Source organism: Oncorhynchus mykiss, chromosome 1 (assembly GCF_013265735.2).
Source record: "Oncorhynchus mykiss isolate Arlee chromosome 1, USDA_OmykA_1.1, whole genome shotgun sequence".
In the NCBI taxonomy this organism is placed as follows: Eukaryota; Metazoa; Chordata; class Actinopteri; order Salmoniformes; family Salmonidae; genus Oncorhynchus; species Oncorhynchus mykiss.
Window position 1 is genome coordinate 45814069 of NC_048565.1, and position 24794 is coordinate 45838862.

The window sequence follows — 24794 nt, forward strand, 5'->3', positions numbered from 1 at the left end:
TCACAGACAATAGATGAATATCCCATCAAGGTGTGCCACGGTTCCAAAAAGGTCGGGAACCACTGCTCTAAACTACAGTGTACTGTTCTTTCGTGCAGTATGTTACTCTAGTCAACAGACAGTCTAAATATGTCCAGGGTAAAATGTCATCTTTTTGTGTTTCTTCCAAAACCATAATGTCTTGCTTAATGACTATAAACGGTGCAGATCCTTTCACACTCCAGAGCAAACGGACAGTTGAGCAACAGGTGGGAAGTTGTACAGCAATGTGCAGTGTGCGTGGGTGTACATACAGTACATGACTGCAGTGAAGGACTTACTGGGGTAGTCTTTAGGGTGAATTTTCTCCGACCAGTTCCCATAGAAGGTGACTCTGTACTTGGCCGTCCCACAGGCACAGCATTCTGGAGGGGGCTTCTCTGTGGTCTCTCCAAACACAGCCTCTGAAACACACACACCCACCCACCCAGTCATACACACACACACACACACACACACACACACACACGACCCCTCAACCCCCCCACGCACACACACACAAAGTGAAGATAAGAATGGTGATCTTGCTTGACCGAATATAATTTTTGAATATGACTACATCCAAAATCTCCATTATAATCTACTACAGTAACAGATCATATAAAAGCATTGGGCTGTTCCAGTGAGAAGTAATATTCGTATAGGACAGATATGCTGTACCTTTCTCACACAGTCTGACAGTGAGGGAACCTTCATCCTGGAAGTAAATGATCCTCTTCTGCACAATGCTGGCCCTGCAGAGGAGAAAGAATAGCATTCCTTCTATTCACTGACAGCACAATGCAATACAGCGCTCATGTTAGCTCACAACTCCCAGAGGCGCACACGCACACACACACACACACACACACACACACACACACACACACACACACACACACACACACACACACACACACACACACGAGGAGGAGCCTCGTAATTACCAGGCTGATAACCGATGCGCTGTAGCGAAAAAGAATGTAAGCTTGCGAGACTTCCGGATGGTTTTACAAGGTTACGTGAGGAGTGCAAGAGGCACTGACTGTCTGTTTCCTCTGAGGAGAGGTGGTAAAATCCCCCCCGTCAGAGCGCACGCCAGAGGCACTGCCAGACCTGCTCCCCATCAACCTCAGCAGAATACCAATGTGCAGAGAGCCAGACTGAGGCTGGTCCTCAGGACAGTCCATCAAAACTCTTGACAGATACTGTATGACTACTCTGTCTCACACTCTCCACAGCTCGTCTCCCAGGAGAGACTATTCTCGGTAGACAAAAACTTTTTGGGGGGTAAAAGATAAAATTGTGATCGTCTCACCAAACCACAGGATCTGAGGCCACGACACTGTTTCTCCAAACAGACAAACTCAAGCCCAAACCTTTCTCCGCAACTGATGTATATCCTCAGCCATACAGCTGTTCTAAAGGCCACAGTTACATTGTATGGAGCTCAGCGGGGACGTTGCATGTTATAAAACATCATTTTCACTATCATTTCACTTTAAAATGGGGCGGCAGGTAGCCTAGTGGTTAGAGTGTTGGACTAGTAACCGAAAGTTTGCAAGATCGAGTCATTCTGCCCCTGAACAAGGCAGTTAACCCACTGTTCTTAGGCCGACATTGAAAATAACTATTTGTTCTTAACTGACTTGCCTAGTTAAATAAAGGTAAAATAAATAAATAAAATGTGGTACAGGTGCATCAAGTTAATGACTTTCACCCATTGTAAATATCTTAACATTTGCTGGCATCAGTGGGTTGCAGTTGGGTAATCTTTGGTTAATACACTGCTCAAAAAATAAAGGGAACACTAAAATAACACATCCTAGATCTGAATAAATGAAATATTCTTATTAAATACTTTTTTCTTGACATAGTTGAATGTGCTGACAACAAAATCACACAAAAATGATCAATGGAAATCAAATGTATCAACCCATGGAGGTCTGGATTTGGAGTCACACTCAAAATTAAAGTGGAAAACCACACTACAGGCTGATCCAACTTTGATGTAATGTCCTTAAAACAAGTCAAAATGAGACTCAGTAGTGTGTGTGGCCTCAACGTGCCTGTATGACCTCCCTACAACGCCTAGGCATGCTCCTGATGAGGTGGCGGATGGTCTCCTGAGGGATCTCCCCCCAGACCTGGACTAAAGCATCCGCCAACTCCTGGACAGTCTGTGGTGCAACGTGGCGTTGGTGGATGGAGCGAGACATGATGTCCCAGATGTGCTCAATTGGATTCAGGTCTGGGGAACGGGCGGTCCATAGCATCAATGCCTTCCTCTTGCAGGAACTGCTGACACACTCCAGCCACATGAGTTCCAGCATTGTCTTGCATTAGGAGGAACCCAGGACCAACCGCACCAGCATATGGTCTCACAAGGGGTCTGAGGATCACATCTCGGTACCTAATGGCAGTCAGGCTACCTCTGGCGAGCACATGGAGGGCTGTGCGGCCCCCCAAAGAAATGCCACCCCACACCATGACTGACCCACCGCCAAACCGGTCCTGCTGGAGGATGTTGCAGGCAGCAGAACGTTCTCCACGGTGTCTCCAGACTCTGTCACGTCTGTCACATGTGCTCAGTGTGAACCTGCTTTAATCTGTGAAGAGCACAAGGGCGCCAGTGGCAAATTTGCCAATCTTGGTGTTCTCTGGCAAATGCCAAACGTCCGGCATGGTGTTGGGCTGTAAGCACAACACCCACCTGTGGAGGTCGGGCCCTCATACCACCCTCATGGAGTCTGTTTCTGACCGTTTGAGCAGACACATGCACATTTGTGGCCTGCTGGAGGTCATTTTGCAGGGCTCTGGCAGTGCTCCTCCTGCTCCTCCTTGCACAAAGGCGGAGGTAGCGGTCCTGCTGCTGGGTTGTTGCCCTCCTACGGCCTCCTCCACGTCTCCTGATGTACTGGCCTGTCTCCTGGTAGCGCCTCCATGCTCTGGACACTACGCTGACAGACACAGGCAAACCTTCTTGCCACAGCTCGCATTGATGTGCCATCCTGGATAAGCTGCACTACCTGAGCCACTTGTGTGGGTTGTAGACTCTGTCTCATGCTACCACTAGAATGAAAGCACCGCCAGCATTCAAAAGTGACCAAAACATCAGCCAGGAAGCATAGGAACTGAGAAGTGGTCTGTGGTCACCACCTGCAGAACCACTCCTTTATTGGGGGTGTCTTGCTAATTGCCTATAATTTCCACCTGTTGTCTATTCCATTTGCACAACAGCATGTGGAATTTATAGTGGTGCTTCCTAAGTGGACAGTTTGATTTCACAGAAGTGTGATTGACTTGGAGTTACATTGTGTTGTTTAAGTGTTCCCTTTATTTTTTTGAGCAGTGTATATCCCTGACTTCCATGGCTCTCTCCTTGGTTATGTTCTTCACGTCAAGGGTTTGGGCTGGGCTTCTGTCCACAACATTAGTTCCTGCGGGAGTGTTTAGGATCCTTTAGTTGTGGTCCCACACACACAGGCCTGTGGGCCCTGGCTCCGCATGTCTCCGGTGCTGCTGCCCGCCTGCAATCTCTGTGTCACTGGGGAGAGGGTGGCTATAGAGAGCGGAAGCTCCACGTAGACCTTCATCTCTCGTTCTTCTTCATCTGACTCTCAAACACTGTTTTTTAACCTCACCCTCAAAGAGAGAGTCTGCCTTTCTTCTTCATCAACTAAGACACTATTCAGGTCAAACCTCTAAGGGCTTCATATGCCGTGCCCTATGACATAATAGCCGTTGACATTTCTGTATACCAGATAAACTAGCACTAATGACAGGACTCTGTAGTGTAGAAGGAGGAGCATTGTTTTGGGATCTCAGCTGTTAAATGTGATATCCTTTATGAGATTCAGTGGGAGAAGAATTGGATCCTCTCCTAGCAGTAATTTGAGTTCTATTTGATGTTCAGTGGATAGAGTTGGCAGCTGTGTTTCGTGGCCTTTGTCTGGCAGGCAGCCCGACGCTCCGGTACGAGGTAGAGAGCTGTATCTCTGCTTTGACAGGCAAAGACAAAGTGACAGCAATACGGCGGGATTTGCATAGCAGATGTTTCTCAGTGCAACATTTATTGGAATAATACCAGGACTGCAATAAGCCATCTGTCGTATGGGACGGGAAGATATATTAGAAGTAACTATTGTGGATATAGCTTCAGAAAGCTCGGCAGAGATGAGTGAGTTACATCTAGCACTAAGTCAGTGAAGCTAAGCACTATTTGCAGGGTAAATACAGGGCAGGGGATGGAGAGGCAGGATGTGTTAGGGAAAAATATCGCTTAAATATCTATACAGCAGAGCTTAATTGTTCAGTATTCATGCGCCAATTCGATCTCACCTCAACTATACATTTCTTAACATAAGAAAGAGCTTTCAGGTGAGCAAGCAATATGCCATGGAAATAGTTATTTAACACCCAATTTCAACCGTTTTTGAGAATTATTAGGGTTAGGCTGAGTGTTCTCCCTTTATGCTAATCATGCAAGTTTGTGTGTGCGTGGGTAGCACAGCTACTCTAGGAATCCACTGAGGCAACGCCTAGCCGCCTGGCTTCACAACTCATGAAGCCGATGCAATAAAAAGACACTAAATCTCATCGTGCTTTTCCTGCCAATTCATTTTAGGTCTGTACCAGCAAGTATCCCCCACAAATGACATGTTAACGAAGACATACACTTTTGAAGATATAGTCGAAACAGTGATGAACTGTTGATCCTTGCAAAATGTGTTGTTCACTCAAGAATTTGTCAGCTAATGTTGAATTGGTCAGCTAAAGGGCATTCGGACTGCTAGCTCACTAGCTGTTGTGACAGTACATTTTTAATTTTTAGCCTATATAACATGTTTACAGTTAAGAGTCTTATTGATAACGAGTTCATAATATATCTAACAGGTTATGAAATTTATATCCAAATGCAATTTCATATGTAAGTGCTATTTTCTAGGCTGCCAACTTTCAAAGAAAGCTTGGAGTGAGGTTTTCCATCTTGAAAATCATTGCCCCCTGACACAACCCCTAGATGTGGGGTTTGGGGGTCCTCCCCCAGGAAAATGTTACAGTTTTAAAGCTAATTTCCTGCGATTCTACCTATTTTGACATGGCTTAGGACTATGACCAATAAATAAATAAACACACACACACACACACACACACACACACACACACACACACACACACACACACAGTGTATTCGGAAAGTGTGTGTGTGTGTGTGTGTGTGTGTGTGTGTGTGTGTGTGTGTGTGTGTGTGTTTTTCCACATTGTTACGTTACAGCCTTATTCTAAAATTGATCAAATAATATTTTTTCCCTCAATCTACACACAATACCCCATAATGACGAAGCGAACAGGTTTTTAGAAATGTTAGCAAATTGATTACAAATTTAAAACAGAAATAACTTATTTACATAAATATTCAGACCCGTTGCTATGCTTTTAGCTCAGGTGCATCCTGTTTTCATTGATCATCCTTGACATGTTTCTACAACTTGGAGTCCAACTGTGGTAAATTCAATTTGGAAAGGCACACACCTGTCTATATAAGGTCCCACAGTTGACAGAAAATGCCAGAGCAAAAAAACAAGCAATGCGGTCGAAGAAATTGTCCGTAGAGCTCTGAGACAGGATTGTGTCGAGGCACAGATCTGGGGAAGGGTGCCCAAAATTTTCTGAAGCATTGAGGGTACCCAAGAAAACCGTGGCCTCCATCATTCTTAAATGGAAGAAGTTTAGAACCACCAAGATTCTTCCTAGAGCTGTCAGCGTGGCCAAACTGAGAAAACGAGGGAGAAGGGCCTTGGGAAGGGAGGTGAACAGGAACCCGATGGTCACTCTGACAGAGCTCCAGAGTTCTTCTGTTGAAATAGGAGAACCGTCCAGAAGGACAACCATCTTTGCAGCACTTCACCAATCAGGCCTTTATGGTAGAATGCTCAGACGGAAGCCACTCCTCAGTAAAAGGCACATGACAGCCCGCTTGGAGTTTACCAAAAGGCACCTAAAGACAAGAAACAAGATTCTCTGGTCTGATGAAACCAAGATTCTTTCGACTGAATGCCAAGTGTCACGTCTGGAGGAAACCTGCACCATCCCTACGGTGAAGCATGGTGGTGGCAGCATCATTCTGTGGGGATGTTTTTCAGCGGTAGGGAGTGGGAGACTAGTCAGGATGGAGGCAAAGATGAATGGAGCAATGTACAGAGAGGTTCTTGATGAAAACCTGCTCCAGAGCACTCAGGACCTCAGACTGGGGCAAATGTTCACCTTCCAATGTCCTTGAGTGGCACAGCCAGAGCCCGGACCTGAACATCTCTAAGTTATGTTATACTCACGGACATGATTCAAACAGTTTTAGAAACTTTTGAGTGTTTTCTATCCAAATCTACTAATAATATGCATATCTTAGCTTCTGGGCCTGAGTAGCAGGCAGTTTACTTTGGACACGCTTTTCATCTGGACGTCAAAATACCGCCCCTATCCCAAAGAAGTTGCCCCCTATCCCAAAGAATACTCGTGAGGCACAGTTGAAACTGGAGATACAGTTGAAAAGTTAACGCACTGACTATACAATTGGACTAATTAGAAAAATAAGAGCAGTACTTTTTTTAAACCACCTTTTTCTCCCCAATTTCGTGATTCTGTCTCGTCATTGCAACTCCCCAACAGGCTCGGGAGAGGTGAAGTTTGAGTCATGCGCTGACCAACATGACCCGCCAAGCCTTGCTTCTTAACACCCGCCCGCTTAACCCGGAAGCCAGCTGTACCAATGTGTCGGAGGAAACACCGCTCAACTGACGATCAAAGTCAGCCTGCAGTAGCCCGGTCCGCCACAAGGAGTCGCTAGACAGCGATGAGCCAAGTAATGCCCCGCCTGCCAAACCCTCCCCTAACCCAGACGATGCTGGGCCAATTGTGCGCCATCCTATGGGACTTCCGGTCATGGATCGAACCCCAGGCTGTAGTGCGATGCAATGCCTTAGACCACTGCGCCACTCGGGAGGCCAAAAAGCTGTACTTTTTAATGCATGAGGTGTGGCATGTGAGCGTGAGATGAGGGTAAAATACGTGTCTCACAGCCAATGCATGAAAGCAGTGGCGACCCGTCATTCAGGGAAGGTGAGGCAGAGCCCTACCTGTTTTGAGCCCCACCTGTTTAGAGTAAAAACATTTAAAAATCCCATGTTTGCATGTTATTTTGGCATTTATACGTGTCACATATTAGTTTGCAAACATTGTAAAAAAATATATAATTCAGTTAATTAAGCTGCATACAATCATGGTCTCTTTTTTGCTTTCTTGAGTAAGGCAGCTCCAAAAAATGCAGGTTTTTCAGCCTAGCTCAGTTCTTCCTGTTCAAGTGAGCACAGAAAAGAGTCCAAAAATGTGTTGTATGCTGCTGCATACATGACATAATATGCCAGGAAGATATGTACACTTTAGTTAAGAAAGTAATACTAAATGTATGTTGTGAAGCAAGCCGTTAGTTGCCCATGTGCCTCACCTTAATCATTTTCCCTCATAAATTAGCCTACTGTTCTGGCTTGGTGGTGCACATTTAGCCTATAGCCTGTTGAAGAGAAATGTCGTCATCAAATATTGTAAGAGCTTTCATTGTGTGCTTCTATGCCTTGTTTATTTATCCTACGGTTCTGACTTGGTGTAGAGGGAGAATACTGTAAGAATGGCCCATGTTCTGAATTCTGTTGCTGTACATTATACAAGTACTCAACAAATATTTATATTTACTAAGTCTGTCCTAGCTCGCTCATTAATGTCTTAATCGAAATTACGGATTTACTCTTATCAGTTCGTCCTCCCCTTATTCCATAGTTTGTACATCTCAATTGTCAGTAGAGAACACATTTGTTTTAAGCAAGTCAGCCATATCAGCTATGTTTTTTTTTAAATGCAGTAAATGAACTGTTTCTCTGCCAGACAAGTCTCCGCCGATAGCCGGGTGAAGCAGTGGTAAGTATTTATTCCATGGTGCAAAAAAAAAATACTTTGCTGTTGGGACAGCCCTAACAGTTTGTGCGCACTGTTTGTCACCGTTATAGTGCAATTCATGTATTGTAACAACCCTGGGTTTATAAGCGCGGAAATCGACTCTGCAGCACGAGCATGCTTTTGCGGCACAGTCGATAGCGCGCCGGAACTCAGGCTCAAAGGTCGAGGGTTCGAGACCTGCTCCCTGCTGTTTCATTACAGTATTGTTTAGTGCTGTGTAGTGGCTTTACTGGCATGCATCTAAAAACATTATTGAGTTTTCCCCACCAAGATTTACATGCTAAAATCACCACTGTGTGAGAGGTGGCAGATCTGTATTTTGGAGTTTGTTGCTACATTTAGCAAATATTTTAGGTTCCTAGCTACCATTGCAACGGAAGTTGTTTTCTTTATGGCTAGTTAGCCTAGATACCTGTAATACAGTTTGTCTATTTATTCAGTTAGCTCTTTGCCATGTTGTGTTATTTGTTCTAATTAATTGTTGAACCCTATGAAATTAATCTGTATGGACAACTCATGAAGCTGATGCAGTAAAAAGACACTACATCAGATCCTGCTTTCCTGTCAATTCATTTCAGGCTCCAGACAATGTGGGGGCTCATCCGGGATTGCTACAGTGGAGTGAGGAGACAACCAGCCTGCTACAACTTCAGCACAGCGATCAACAGCAGGACAGAACTCGTCTACGTGTAGACCTACGATGTGAAGTTTCAAGTAATTGTCCACAATAGTTTCTGCACATAAGACACTTGTTTGGGAAGAAGAAAAAAATGACCACAGTTAAATGAACTGGAAGCTGTGAGCAGTGGCACCTTTAGTTGAAAGGGAGACAGCATTCCACAGACAAATGACTGTGATGAACTGTTTGAGTATATCAACATACGGTTAAGCTTCTCTGCATTGATGGAAATCAGAGGATCAAGGCTTCTCAATACCGTTTAACTTGAAAGATAATATTGATGCAATGGTTAATGGCTTAGAGAAAACACAAAAGGAGAGACAGTCAAAGGAAATTAAGGAGGTGTCTAGGACCACAGGGTTCCAACCAATAAATTAGCATGTCTTGGGGGTATGATCTTTCATCCTCTAACTTTCTCACTCATTATTATATTTATGCGGGATTACCTGTAATCATGGTAGCATCCATATTAATGTAGAAGTATTTAGAAACATATTTTATTCTTATTTACAATAAAAGTGACTCCAAAATGACACAATACATTATTTACCAAAACTTATATTGGGCACAAAATAATCTGAAACACAAGGAAAGCAAACTGCAAATGCATCCAACAGGTTTGTAGCTATTGGGTTTTGTGGGTTACTAGAGATCATACATCCAGGACTTTTCCAGAATTGCCAAAGCGTTGTATGAACTGCTCCAAAACCACCAAAAACAGGTGACCTGCCACTCCCAGCTGTCAAGAAGAAATCCAAAACGAAACAAACATTCAGACATAGGCCAACTCCCATCAACAGCACTGGTGAACTGGACAGCCGAACATCTACAAACCATAAAGCGGCTCATAGACCTACTCAGCAGCCCACCAATTACCATTTCAGAATTTGAACTTCCATTTGTCCTTCACACAGATGCGTCAGGTGAAGGTTTGGGAGCTGTGTTCTACCAAGAGCAGGAAGGGAAGTTATGAGTGATAGGCTATGGCTCAAGAGCTCTCACCACAGCAGAGAAAGACTATCACTTGCATTCAAGAAAGCATGAGATTTTGGCTTTAAAATGGGCTGCCTGCGAAAAATTTGGAGAATGTTTTAACCCCCAGGAGTATTTATCCTGTCTTATTCAGGGTCCTGTGTGAATTTAAGCATGCTCTTGTAACAGTACAAATTTAGACCGTCCCCTCGCCCATACCCGGGCACGAACCAGGGACCTTCTGCACACATCAACAGTCACCCTCGAAGCATCGTTACCCATCGCGCCACAAAAGCAGAGCAAGGGGAACTACTACTTCAAGGTCTCAGAGCAAGTGACGTCACTGATTGAAACGCTATTTAGCGCCCACGCTAACTAAGCTAGCCGTTTCACATCTGTTACACTCACCCCCCTTTTGACCTTCCTCCTTTTTCCGCAGCAACCAGTAATCCGGGTCAACAGCATCAATGTAACAGTACAAATTTAGACCGTCCCCTCGCCCATACCCGGGCGCGAACTAGGGACCTTCTGCACACATCAACAGTCACCCTCGAAGCATCGTTACCCATCGCTCCACAAAAGCCGCGGCCCTTGCAGAGCAAGGGGAACTACTACTTCAAGGTCTCAGAGCAAGTGACGTCACTGATTGAAACGCTATTTAGCGCCCACGCTAACTAAGCTAGCCGTTTCACATCTGTTACACTCTCTCTAATTCTCTCTTTCTTTCTTTCTTTCTTTCTCTCTCTCTCTCGGAGGACCTGAGCCCTAGGACCATGCCTCAGGACTACCTGGCATGATGACTCCTTGCTGTCCCGAGTCCACCTGGCCGTGCTGCTGCTCCAGTTTCAACTGTTCTGCCTGCGGCTATGGAACCCTGACCTGTCCCAGACCTGCTCTTTTCAATTCTCTAGAGACAGCAGGAGCAGTAGAGATACTCTCAATGATCGGCTATGAAAAGCCAACTGACATTTACTCCTGAGGTGCTGACTTGTTGCACCCTCGACAACCACTGATTATTATTATTTGACCATGCTGGTCATTTATGAACATTTGAACATCTTGGCCATGTTCTGTTATAATCTCCACCCGGCACAGCCAGAAGAGGACTGGCCACCCCTCATAGCCTGGTTCCTCTCTAGGTTTCTTCCTAGGTTTTGGCCTTTCTAGGGAGTTTTTCCTAGCCACCGTGCTTCTACACCTGCATTGCTTGCTGTTTGGGGTTTTAGGCTGGGTTTCTGTACAGCACTTTGATATATCAGTTGATGTAAGAAGGGCTATATAAATACATTTTATTTGAATAACCCCTCGATTTATGTTATGAGCACTGCTAAACTGAATGCCAATGGGCACAGATGGGTGGGAGAGCTAGCAGAATCTTTATTTAACAAAGTATAGGCCAGGACAAACTAATGCTGATGCAGACACTGTCACAACTGCCTGTGACTCTGGAGGGGCATTTGTAGGTGGTTGACAAGGAATTGTCACAGGAGACAATCTCAGCCATTTGGCAGGGGAGTAGGATGGCAGAGAATGAGTCCTCTTGGCTGGCTTCCTTGAACATCCAGTTCTGTCCCGTTGGAGAAAAGAAATGCTGCTGCAGGCTGTGACCAACAACGAGATCCGGAAAGCTCAAAAGGAAGATGGTGGGGTCTAAAATCAGACTGATGCGGCAAATCCAAGATGGCAGCATGTCAAGTCGTTTGTCTGTGACTAGTACATTTTAACCTACTAATAACTTATTTATATATGGTTGAGTAACTTCCTTGTTGTTGTAACAGTTTTCTTCGGTTGAAAGAGAGTCGGACCAAAACGCAGCGTGGCTATTGCGATACATCTTTAATGAAACAAAGAAAACACGAATCAAATACAAAACAATAAACGTAACACGAAAACCGAAACAGCCTAATACTGGTGCAAAGTAACACAGAGACAGGAACAAGGACAATCACCCACAAACACACAGTGAAACCCAGGCTACCTAAATATGGTTCCCAATCAGAGACAATGACTAACACCTGCCTCTGATTGAGAACCATATCAGGCCAGACATAGAAATAGACAAACCAGACACACAACATAGAATGCCCACCCAGCTCACGTCCTGACCAACACTAAAACAAGGAAAACACACACGAACGATGGTCAGAACGTGACAGTTGTGTAGTGCAAACTATGTTGTTTTTGCTGGTGTAAAGATCACGGGTCTCTCTCAACTCAGCACTTCATTACTTGAAGTTTACCAAAGTAAATCTATCTCTGGCTGGCCTGAGTTCCTTCTTCATCCACGAAGTGTCTCGTCCAAGAGGCTCCTTTTTGCTCTTTGCCTGGCTGTCAGTGGCAGCTCAACAATTCCCAACCCGTTCTCTCAATCGACCTCAACACAATCTACTCACACTCGCAAATACTCACATTCAGACTCATACATACACGCTGTCCCTCTCTCCCCTTACCTTCGTTGGCCTCTATTTTTTACATTTGTCAGAGAAAATTCCAATTTTCGTGGTATTACTTTGTGCACTGACTTTACTGAACTCTGGAGAAAACGAACATTGTCGCTTGGTGAAAACATCTGACAATGTGCTCTCCCGTCCATTAGACATTTTGTCTGCAGGAACTCGCTCTTTTTCACTCGGTCCACTCGTCCAAGTGCCGATGTATTTGTGGCATGATGTGAACAGTACAAAATTGTGTCACTACCAAAGTCTAATGGTTTTAAATGACTGTTTTGTATTGTCTGGAAACTCACTTGTAGAATTTGCTTGCAGTAGGTCTCTTAAAAAAGAGAAGCCGTGCAAGGTTATTAAAACAGAGGGGCCTAGTTATTCTTCTTTTGTTGAGATCAGGTAACGTGCAACCTAACCCTGGCCCTGATGTGCAATGTCTCCAAACCCCCTCTGATTTTAAATCAAGATCTGGTTTTGGTATTTTTCATTTAAATGTATGCTGCCTGTTGTCAAAATTGGATGGGGTTAGGATTTGGGCTAAATCAACTGATGCTGATGTAATTGTGTTTTCTGAAACCTGGCTCAGCAAGTCTGATAAGGATATTTGTATAAGTGGTTACAATTTTTATCGCACTGATCGAATTAAGAAAGGTGGGGGTGTGGCTATATATGTAAAAACTAAATTCCCTGTAAATGTGGCAAAGTCTGAAACTATTTGTAAACAGTTGGAATTTCTTGCATTGAATATTGAGGTTTCAAATGGTTTCTCTATAACTGTGATTGGCTGTTATAGACCCCCCTCTGCTCTCGGTGATGCATTTTCTTCTTTGACACACCTTATGTCTAAACTTCTTTACAGTGAAATGATCTTGATTGGTGATCTCAACTGGTATTGGTTAAAGCTGGTGTCTGATGATTTAAAAATGTTTTGTAATTCTATGAATCTTACCCAGTTGATTAACTCACCCACTCGCCCAAATCTTAAATGCCCAGATAAATCTACCCTGATAGATTTGATATTGACAAATGTTCCACATAAATATTCTGCGTTTGGTGTTTTCTGTAATGATTTAAGTGACCATTGTGCTGTTGTTGCTGTTAGAAATACCAAGGTTCCTAAGACAAACCCACGTTTTATTCGTAAGAGAAATTTGAAGTGTTTTAATGAGCAGGCTTTCTTTCATGATTGTTTTATTTTGACTGGAGCAAGATTGAGTTTATCCCTGATGTGGAAACTGCCTGGAAATTCTTTCATTATGTTTTTTTCCAAATAGTAAACAAACATGCCCCATTCCGCAGGTTCAGGGTTAAAGGGCGGGATAATCCATGGTTTTCTTCTGAGCTGTCTTGTATTATTCACGACCGTAATCTAGCCTGGGCTAAGGCAAGGAAATAATGTTCTAATGCTGATTGGCTTATTTTTAGGCAGTTAAGAAACAAGTGTTATTTTCTTCTCAGGAAGGCCAAGTCTGAATATTTTATGTCTGTCACCACTGATAACCTGAATGACCCTAGAAAGTTTTGGAAGGCTATTAAGTCTATGTCTGGTAACAGTAATGTTAATTAATTAATGTCATGTGTTTTGAAGAACTCTGTTGCTGTATATGACAAAACTGAAATGCTGAATTGTTTCAATGTGCACTTTGTATCATCTGGTAGGCTGTTTGATTCAGTGTCCTCTGTCTCTGTACAACCCTGTGTGGATGAGCCAGTGAGAGCTGGTCAAACTTTTAGCTTTTTGCCATTCTCAGTGCAGGTGGTACATAAAGCCCTGGAATCCTTAGATCAGAGAAAGCCTGCAGGTCCTGATATTTTGGATCCCTGCTTTTTAAATCTGGCAGCTGATTTCATAGCTGACCCACTTAAATATCTGTTCAATCTAACCCTGGAATGTAATGAAATTCCAAAAATCTGGAAATCAGCATTTGTCCTACCACTTTTAAAAGGGGGAGATCCAACTATTTTAAATAATTATAGGCCAATCTCAAAGCTGTCACCCCTGGTGAAAATACTTGAAACCCTTGTGAGTGAACAGCTAAAATAGTTTTTATTTACTAACTCTATTTTATCAATGTACCAATCGGGCTTCAGGAAGAAGCATAGCACAATTACAGCAGCCATGAAGGTTTTAAATGATAGCACTGAAGCCCTTGACAAAAAACAGCACTAAGGCTTTTTATACAGTTGATCATGCTATACTAAGGTAGAGATTGTCAAGTGTAGGTCTTTCAGAGCATGCAGTTGCATGGTTTGCTAACTATCTGTCTGATAGAACTCAGTGCACTCAATTTGATGGGCTTATGTCTGTTAAATTGTCTGTCTTTAATGGTGTGCCCCAAGGCTCTGTACTTGGTCCTCTCTTATTCACTATTTATATAAATGATTTAGACAAAAATATCCAAAATGCGCAACTTCATTTTTATACTGATGATACTGTTATTTACTATTGTGCCTCATCTCTTACAAAAGCTTTCCAGAACTTGCAAACTGCTTTTTATACTGTTCAACATACCTTGTGTCAATTGAAGCTTATCCTCAATACTGACAAAACTAAATTAATGGTGTTTTCTAAAGAAATAAATAGACCTCTGAACCTTTCACCTATTACTACCTGTCAGGGCAAGGAGATTGAGGCTGTAACCTTATATAAATATCTTGGAATTTTAATTGATGACGGCCTCTTTTAAATTGCATATTCAACAACTTACAAAAAAATTGAAGCTGAAATTGGGATTTTATTTTAGGGATAAGGCCTGTTTTTCTTTTGAAGCCAGAAGGAGGCTAGTATCAGCTACATTTAGGCCTTTACTAGACTATGGGGATATTTTATATATGAATGCTTCCGCTCAGTGTTTGAGATCAATTGACACCCTTTACCATGTCACTTTGAGATTTATTTTAAACTGCAAAACCCTTACGCACCACTGCACTTTGTATACCAGGGTTGGCTGGCCTTCTCTAGTCACTCGTAGGCTCAGGCACTGGTATACTTTAATTTACAAAGCCATTATTGGTTTACTACCTTTTTATTTGGGCATTTCTATTGTTCAGAAATGTTGTGGGTACTCTCTTCGTTCGCTGGACTTTCTCCTGCTAACTGTTCCAAATATTCGAACTGAATTTGGTAAAAGGGCTTTTATGTACTCTGCGCCATCATCTTGGAACGCCTTACAAAATACCTTTAAACTGGAAGAACTTGTCCCGATTGTTTTTTTTAAATCACTGATGAATGATCTTGAGACTGATTCCCTGACCTGTCAATGTTTTTAATTTGCTGTTTTGGATTTTCTTATACACTTGTGAATTCTATGGTTTTTTACTAGATTACTTGTAGTTTTTCATAGTGTTTGTCTGTCATTTTTGTAATGACTTGGTGCTGCCAGGACACTCTTGAAAAATATATTTTAAATCTCAATGAGCCCTTCCTGGTTAAATAAAGGTTTAATAATAATAATAATAATAATAAAGATCCCACTATAGGCCCACTGCTCAAGCACCTCAGAGAGAACAATCAACCACTTGGTCAGCAATGGACAAACTAGAGCACTGCTCTGAGAAAATACCTCCATGAATGGAACAAACTGTATCTGGAATGAGGTGTACTGTTCAGGGAGCAGGTTCAAATAAACAACTGATTCTACCTGAGGGCTACAGATGAACAGTTCTTTTTTTGGCCCTTTATGCAAAGAGAAATTGAGGATTATGTGACCATGAAATTCCAGTGCATCAAGCAGAAGGCCCCAATGGGCAGTATGAGTATCACCTCCTTGAGAAAAGTACTGGAGGGCATGGGTATATCCTGGCGTAAAATAGGTACCTTCTAGCAGTCATAAGGACATAGAGTCAATCGGTGATTGGGGTTTTAGATGATCAAAATATATTTTCCCATACTGTCTCCCAATTTTTCTGTCTGTCAGAAAGTTTAAAATCTTTTTCCCATACAGTGGATAGAATTCATTGTATTTGTGCTGCTAGAATTAATTGACTATAGACATAAGAAACAGCTTATTGTGAGGATCATCTGTTTGTTAGAAGTTTGACCAATGGGTGTACTGGTAAATCTGGTAATTCTGCTCCACAGAGGACCCCATAGGCTTGAATATATAGGTGGTGTTGAAGGTAAACACAAAATGATGAACCTGGGACATTAAAACACTGCCCGAATTTCCTAGAAACTGAGGAGTCCATTCACATTGAATATGTCTTTTAAAGTATAAATAACCTTAGACCAAGAATCGGATATACAGTGCATTCGGAAGGTATTCAGAGCCTTTGACTTTTCCCACATTTTGTTACGTTACCGCCTTATTCTAAAATGTATTAAATACATGTTTGTCCTCATCGATCTACACACAATACCGCATAATGACAGAGCGAAAACAGGTTTTAGCAAATGTATTAAAAATAAAAACACAGAAATACCTTATTTTCATAAGTACTCAGACCCTTAGCTATGAGACTTGAGATTGAGCTTAGGTGCATCCTGTTTAAATTGATTGTCCTTTAGATGTTACTACAACTTGGTAGACCACCTGTGGTAAATTCAATTGACTGAACATGATTTGGAAAGGCACACACCTGTCTATAGAAGGTCCCACAGTTGACAATGCATGTCAGAGCAAAAACCACGCCATTAGGTCGAAGGAATTGTCCGTAGAGCGCCGAGGCACAGATCTGGGGAAGGATACCAAAACATTTCTGCAGCATTGAAGGTCCCCAAGACCACACTGGCCTCCTTCATTCTTAAATGGAAGAAGTTTGGAACCACCAAGACTCTTCCTCGAGCTGGCTGCCCAGCCAAACTGAGCAATCGGGAGAGAAGGGCCTTGGTCAGGGAGGTGACCAAGAATGTGATGGTCACTCTGACAGAGCTCCAGAGTTCCTCTGTGGAGATGGGAGAACAACCATCTCTGCAGCACTCCACCAACCAGGCCTTTATGGTAGAGTGGCCAGACGGAGGCCACTCCTCAGTAAAAGGCACATGACAGACAACTTGGAATTTGCCAAAAGGCTCCTAAAGGACTCTCAGACCATGAGAAACAACTCTTTGGCCTGAATGCCAAGCATCACGTCTGGAGAAAACCTGGCATCATCCCTACGGTGAAGCATGGTGATGGCAGCATCATGCTATGGGAATGTTTTTCAGTGGCAGGGACTGTGAGACTAGTCAGGATCGAGGGAAAACCTTCTCCAGAGCGCTCTGGACCTCAGACTCGGGCGAAGGTTCACCTTCCAACAGGACAACGACCCTAAGCACACAGCCAAGACAACGCAGGAGTGGCTTTGGGGCAAGTCTCAATGTCCTTGAGTGGCCCAGCCAGAGCCCGGACTTGAACCTGATCTAACATCTCTGGAGAGACCTAAAATAGCTGTGTAGCGACAAGTGGTAACTCGTCATTCAGGGCAGTTGGGGTTGCCTGTTTTGCATGTTATTTTGGCATTGAAGACCTTATAGCTTGAGAGGATCTACAGAGAAGAATGGGAGAAACTCCCGAAATACAGGTGAGCTAAGCTTGTAGCGTCAAACCCAAGAAGACTTGAGGCTGTTATCACTACCAATGGTGCATCAACAAAGTACTGAGTAAAGGGTCTGAATACTTATGTTATATGTCTGTTTTTTTATTTGTAATAGATTTACAAAAATGCCTAAAAAACTTTTTTGCTTTGTCATTATGGGCTATTGTGTGTAGATGGATATAAATGTTTGTTTTTTCATCCATTTTAATATAAGGCTGTAACGTAACAAAATGTTGAAAAAAATCACGGGGTCTGAATACTTTCCGAATGCACTGTAAATGGTTTCTTACATTCTGAGAATTCTTTATTATGCCATATTGGAGAGTATGAATGCCATTTAAGATTAAAACTCATGTTCCTCTGTAGCTTTCCACACATTTACTCATATGCTGAGTAATAGGTCCAAACAATAATGCAACATTTTTAGGAGTCAATAGAGAAAATAAATCTTCTAATCTAAGCGGATAAATTATTGATTCTTCTATAGTAAGCCAAGGAGCTGACATCTCTGAGTTTAACCAGGTCTTCAGGAAATTCCTTTGGAATGATAGGTGGTAAAATTAGAATTGTGGAACTGCAAGTCCACCTAATGCTTTTGTTCTCTGTAATGTTGCGTATTTAATCTGTGACCCCCGAAATGACCTTCTTTATGAGATAGACTGTTGGCCTTAATTTGACTATAGGAGGAGGCAGTGGTAACATCGAACATATAAAATTGATATGAGGAAGGACATTCATTTTAATAATTGAGACACTAGCTTGCAAAGAAGTGGGCATACCAGTCCATCTTGTGTTTTTGGACCTTTTCTTCCTGCACATAGTGTGAATAGAAGGGGATATGGTACAGTGGTCGCTCAACTAAAAGTTTTGAGATTATGCAGCGGGACTTGTGGTTTAGTATGGTACCCTGCGTCACTGCTTCATTGCTCCAGACCACCAGAAGGGGGAGTTAGAGAACGGATTATGCTTTTGGGTCCCAAGGCGCTAACGTGTCTCTAACTGACAATAAATGGGCGACATAAACCAAATAGAAACTGATAATTGTGCTAACTTCAAAATTGAATTTCAATTAACTGAATGATGAGGATGAAGAAGGTGATTGAATTTAGAACAATAGTGTAAGAATTACTATACCTCTGTCCTGCACGTGTACACCCGGAAAAACACATTTATATTTTTGTTTCTACTCATCAGTATTACTTCCTAAAACTGTTTTAACGCTAGGGTTTTATTCTAAGAGAAACAAAAATGTTCAATTATATTACATTATATTACATTCTTAAGATATGTGTTGACTGAATATAAGCTAGTGATGTCTGCTAAATAATCAAGTTGATGGAGCAGTCATATAGCCTCGGTACCTAAATAAATTGAGTGACTTAATCATTCATGGCTTCGGATTAAAATAACATTCTTTCTGATAGGCTTTAATAAAGAAATGTTTTGGTTATCCTGACCTGGACACCACGTATTATAATACTCCATTATGGACTATTAGCAGGACAATAGACTCTTGCCAACACCTCGCTGTATTTTGATTCTTTGTGCAAGGCAATTGATCAGCATTAAACTTTGTGGATGGGGCCTCCCGAGTGGTGCAGCAGTGCAAACTGCGTTGCTACAGATGCTGGTTCGATACCCGTGCCATCTGCGACGGGGAGACCCATGAGGTGATGGTGGGCTTTTGGTTTCTCTCCCTCTAAAAACAGAAATAAATCATTCTTAATAACAAACTGGCTGTATTTACAAATTAGTAAGAGTGTCTCACCCCTTGTTCAAGAATGGCCTTTTTCTTGCTCACATTAGGTTATTTGAAAACAAAATATTCTCCAAAATATCGTTATTTTTTAAACAAAGCGGTTATTATTAATTTAGAATTATATAAAAGTCCCTTAGATATTCTCACAGATCAGATTTTCCCTAACGAAAAATGCCCATTAGAAATTAATTTAGAATCCTCCAATCCTCTAAATCAAATTATTGGCAGAGTCAAGTCATTGAAAAAAATATTTTTAGATAGACTGTAGGCCTACCGTAGATGACATGAGTCTCACTGGTGTTGAGTAATGTGCTGTTAAAAGTGGTGTAGGTGTTATTTATTTAAAAACCATATTGAAGTTAGAAGCAATAGGATTTGAAGAAATAGTCTCCCCACTGTGGTCAACTACAGTATTTCAGCACTTTTTTCGTGCTGCTCTGAGACAAGCATGGGGACTGGTCTTGATAAATCAGTGAGATTTTAATTTTCACAGAATCTCAGTTTGGGTATTTCGTCAGACGACAATTAGGGTGTGGAAATGTTATGCTCTTAGTACTGTAGCCTACTCCCGACCCGTCACGTTGTACAGTGCCATATTTTCCTAATGGAAACCCTGAGGGGTTTCTTTTTCGAATTCTTGGAATAGAAACACTAAAATAAAAAGCTACATTTCTTAAAATCAATATATATATACTATATTCCCATATACTATGTTCTTACAAAAAAGGTTTTAAATTCTCTAGTATAGCCAATATTGAAGGCTATCAAATGCTTCCCAAAGATGTCCTCTTGTGGTAAAACTAGCACTAACTAGCATTAATGGTAACAATGGCTGACAATTAAATAACGTGCTATAGAATTCTGCAGCAGCCCGCAAGATATGCTGCAATAAGACGCAACTTTTACATGAAGAACCATTGTAATACCTAAAGGGTAGTGCCAGTAGATACAATAGAAGAAAGATTCACATACATAGTGTGGATCATATGTATAAATCTAGCCCCAATACTAAAATGTTCAAGAACAAGCCATAAATATTCCCACTCTAAGCAGTCAAAGGTCTTTTCTGCATCTAATGATAACACATATGGGGTATCCAGGTTAGAAGCCTCAGCAATCACAAGAAACAGGCAGTGCATGTTATCGGCTGCTGGAAGAACCGCTAAGATGTAAAGTCCCCTGTTTAGGGGATCTGCGTGGTTCTAGTACCGGTATATTTTCTGAGCCTGTATGACGTAGGATGTGAAATCTAGAGCTCTGTGAGACGTCCACAGTGATGGGGGTAGACGTTTTGATCAAGAGAGACTTCTAGAAAATAAACATACAAATATTTGCATTTTACAGTTATAAGGAAGGTGAAATCGTATAGTTATTTGTTACTACATTTAGAAAGCATATACTGTAAGTAATTTCAAGCCTTATTCATAATACATAATAAATATTTCATATTTTCTTCATATCATTTTCTTCATATCATACTATTTTTACAAGAAAGGTAATATTTTAACCTTTGAGTATGCAGCATTACTAGTTATTGTTAATGGCCCTCATGACAAATAACTACTTTTGGGGGTTACGTAGATTACATTTTCAATTATATTTAACTTTTAATAAACCCTGTTAGGTCAGGATGCATGAGCTTGTTCATAACTTTCTCTAGGCGCATGGTTAGAACTTTGGCATACATCTTCATGTTCTGTTACGATTAAACTGATTGGCCGATAATTACCACAATCTGCGAGGTCTTTTCCTTTCTTAGGGATTAGGGATATAATAGCTGCACTCATCCCAAAAATTGAGAATGAGTTAAGGAGGTATTCCATCAAAACCAGGCGCTTTCGCTTTCTTCATATTTAAAAGAACAGCTTTCAGCTCACATAAAGTGACAGGTTCCTTCCTGAGAAAGTTTGGGCAACATAAGGTTCTCCAAGGACTGCCGACAAGCAGAAGTATCAAAGCTATGTGAGGAACTGTATAAATCAAAATAATATGCTCTAAAAGTTGCATTTATTTCTGTGCACCAGATATTTATTTCTGATGATCTTGTTTCAGCATGTTTAAGCTACAGTGCCAGTAGCTCGCTAGACCTACTCCCTTGAAAATGTTATATTTGTCTGCAGAAATGAATTCTGTTCTACATTGCAACAGGTCATTAAGTTCCAGTCGACTTGCTTTTAGCTCAATTTCTCTCTGTTGAATAGTTTTCTTTAAGCAAGTATTCCAGCATTTTACAATTATTTTCAAATTCACTGATCTTCTGAAGTCTTAATTTCTGTAAATTAGAGGAAAAAGGTCTAGTGTTACCTTTTATGAAACCTTTTGCAGTTAACCATACCATAATTTTATTTATTTAACTAGGCAAGTCAGTTGAGAACAAATTCTTATTTATAACGACGGCCTACCCCGGCCAAATGCTAACCCGGGCGACGCTGGGCCAATTGTGCGACGCCCTATGGGACTCCCAATCACGTCCGGTTGTGATACAGCCTGGAATCAAACCAGGGTCTGTAGTGACGCCTCTAGCACAGATGCTGTAGTTTAGACCACTGCGCCACTCGGGAGTAATTGAGTCCTCCACTGAGAGATAATTTATTTTTAAAAAGTATTTTAAATTTAAACAGTTATGTATGTAAAGTATTATTACATCTCCATCTCAGTCCACGCTTTTCATTGGGAAGATTTGAAAATTGACAAAGAATGGGATTATGATCAGATAGAATGGCCGGTAATGTTTTAATAAATTCCATGTAACATGCAATATCAGTAAATGTTAAAGCATAGTCAATTCTCGAGAAAGTCTTAAATCTAGCAGAAAAGCATGTATAGTCCTTAGTTGTGGGATTATGAAATCGCCAACAGTCATTAAGATTAAGAACTTTAAGAAATTGTTTGGAAATTGTTTGGAAGCAGTCACTTGTGATGAGCTATGAGAAGGTCCAGATCTATCTAGCTTAGAATCAGGGAAAGGGAAAGGCGGATACCTACAGTAGTCAGTTGACAAACTGAATGTATTCAACTGAAATGTGTTGTCCCGCATTTAACGCAACCCCTCTGAATCAGAGAGGTGCAGGGGGCTGACCAAAAGGTTGCTGGATTAACAAGGTAAAAATCTGTCATTCTGCCACTGACCAAGGCAGTTAACCCACTGTTCCCCAAATCAATAATGGCATCCATGTCAGTTCTAATAATAAGCTTAGAATTAGATAAATTGAGCAAGCTTCTGGTCCAGAAGGGAGAACATTTTTGTCATATGAGTTAGGAGCATAAATAGATACAAATGCTTTTTTTCCTTCCATAACAGAGTGGAACATTCTGTATGAAACTATACAAATCTGTCCTGTTTATAATTTCCACTTTTTTCAATTTTAAGGGGTAAGTTGTGTTTACGTAGAATAAGCACCTCTTTAGATTTTGATGTGAAAAATAAAGCAGCTGCAAGTTTGTAGTATTTGTTTTGAAGTCTACAGACATCACCCTTTAAAAGATGTATCTCTTGCAATAGAGCAATGTCAACTTTGTTCCTATGTAATACGTCAAGACATTTCATTTGCTTATTTAGCTCATTAGGACCCCTTAGATTACAGGAAATCATCACTAAATTGATCTGAATTCCAGTTTGATTGATAAAGTGGGGGGGGGGGGGTGTAATTTATGATAGTTATAGAATCACTATTCAGTGGCCAACTAAATAACTGTAAACCAGATATTCCAGGAAAAACTGTAAAAATATCCATTGATGGATAAAATTACATATCAAATTACAAAACCCTTCAGATTGCCATCCCACCCTAATAACCCTACAAAATGTATCAAAGCAATTGAAACAAATAATCCCTCCACTCCTTGACAGGTTAGGACACAACAGTTCTCCCTCTCCCCTCAATGTTAGACCCCTGACTGAACGCAGTGGTTTCAACTGCAGTGTCTAAAACCCTCCCCATATCCCTCAATTTCCTAAATATTTTTGCATTAACTGACACAAAGGAGATATGAGAAAGGCAAGAAATGCTCAAATGACTGAACAATTAAGCCTAAATGTAGCACAAACATAGAGATCTAAATAATTCAGTGGTGATGTTGACAGCTGACTTAGCTGACTCTAGCTATGCAGTTGTCATAGCAACATGAAACAAGCTAGCTAGCTGCTGGCTAGGTTAGCTAGATAGCAAGCTACCACTAGACAGAGTTAACACAGAAAGTTGTGAATGTAACTTAGTTGTTAAATAAAACTTTTTGTTTGTAGAATCTAGGTTTCTAACTTGCAACAACATGTAAGTTATACTGGACACTACTGAAGAGAATTAGTTAGCTAGCTAACAGTTGTGATGACTTAGCTGCTAACATTAGCTGTAACATCACTGTCCCAATCACCCAGCTAGCTGGATAGCTAGTATGCTAGCTTGCTGGTGCTATGTTGCTGAAGTTCAAAATGATCACAAGCAATTAGATCAAATGTTCCTCAAACTTTCTTGAAGGTGCGGTTAAATTCTTTTGACCAGTTAATTTAATCCATAGGTTCCCCGGTGTTTGCATGGCCCCGTTGTTGAGTCTTCCTCCTCACAACAGCACCAGCGGCGTGGTGCTCACTGCGGTGCTCGAGGTTGTCCTCTCCCAGTGATGCCACAAAAACCTCTGCGTCTTGTGCTGTGGTGATTGACAGGTGCTTTCCCCTGTGTGTGGTCCGGTGCGTAGCTGGATAAGAGAGGAATGGCTGGATGTCCCTCAGTCGGAGTTTGCTCTGGACATCGTTGAAGGCTTTGGGGCGTTGGGAGGTGTAGGTGCTGCAGTCAGGGAAAAACCACCTTGAAGGCATGGTGAATGAGCTCTGTTGCTCTGGTTCCTTGTAGAACGGCTTGGTGGTCATTGTACCAGAGGACCTTGAAGATCAGCGTCCTTGGTCTGTTGGTAGCATTACCAGTCCCAGGTCAGTGGGCTCTTTCTATCGCAACCTTGTGAGATATGGATGGGATCCATTTAGAGATCATTCCTTGTAGAAATTCAATGGGATCGTCAGTCTCTTCTCCATATTTTAAATTAATTCATCTTAAATTTGAGCAACCTGAACGGTCCTCCATTTCAGCCATCTTGAGCTGCATCATCTTCAGTTGTGAAGAACAGTTGTTGATTTTCTGTTTGCTTTCCCTAATTCCACCTTGCTGATTGTCCACTTTAGTAGGCAGGTTGTCAACCACTCTCAATGTCAATTGTAAGTGCTTCAACAGCCGCTCAAGTCACTTGATGTTTTTTTTTTGAGTGGTTCCACCGCCTCAGCTAACACCCATTGTAACATAGCATCAAAAGAGTTCTGTTGCTTGGCTAACGCCTCAGAAATGTAGCCAGCTTCTTTTGACACTTAACTATAGGCAAAGAACTCAGAGAAGTGCCATGTTTCTTT

The 24794-nt window shown here is 41.7% G+C and overlaps 1 protein-coding gene across 3 annotated transcripts in view; it reads right to left on the reverse strand.

Moving 5' to 3' along the window:
- Positions 1-24794, reverse strand: part of LOC110523903 (spondin-1) — a 136864-nt gene that overhangs the window by 83834 nt on the left and 28236 nt on the right. For all 3 annotated transcript variants that reach the window (XM_036978487.1, XM_021603048.2, XM_021603039.2), the window contains exons 4-5: positions 700-773; positions 321-443 (exon numbers count right to left, since the gene is read on the reverse strand). In XM_036978487.1, the coding sequence (XP_036834382.1) occupies positions 321-443; positions 700-773 (197 nt within the window). The remainder of the gene's footprint in view (positions 1-320; positions 444-699; positions 774-24794) is intronic.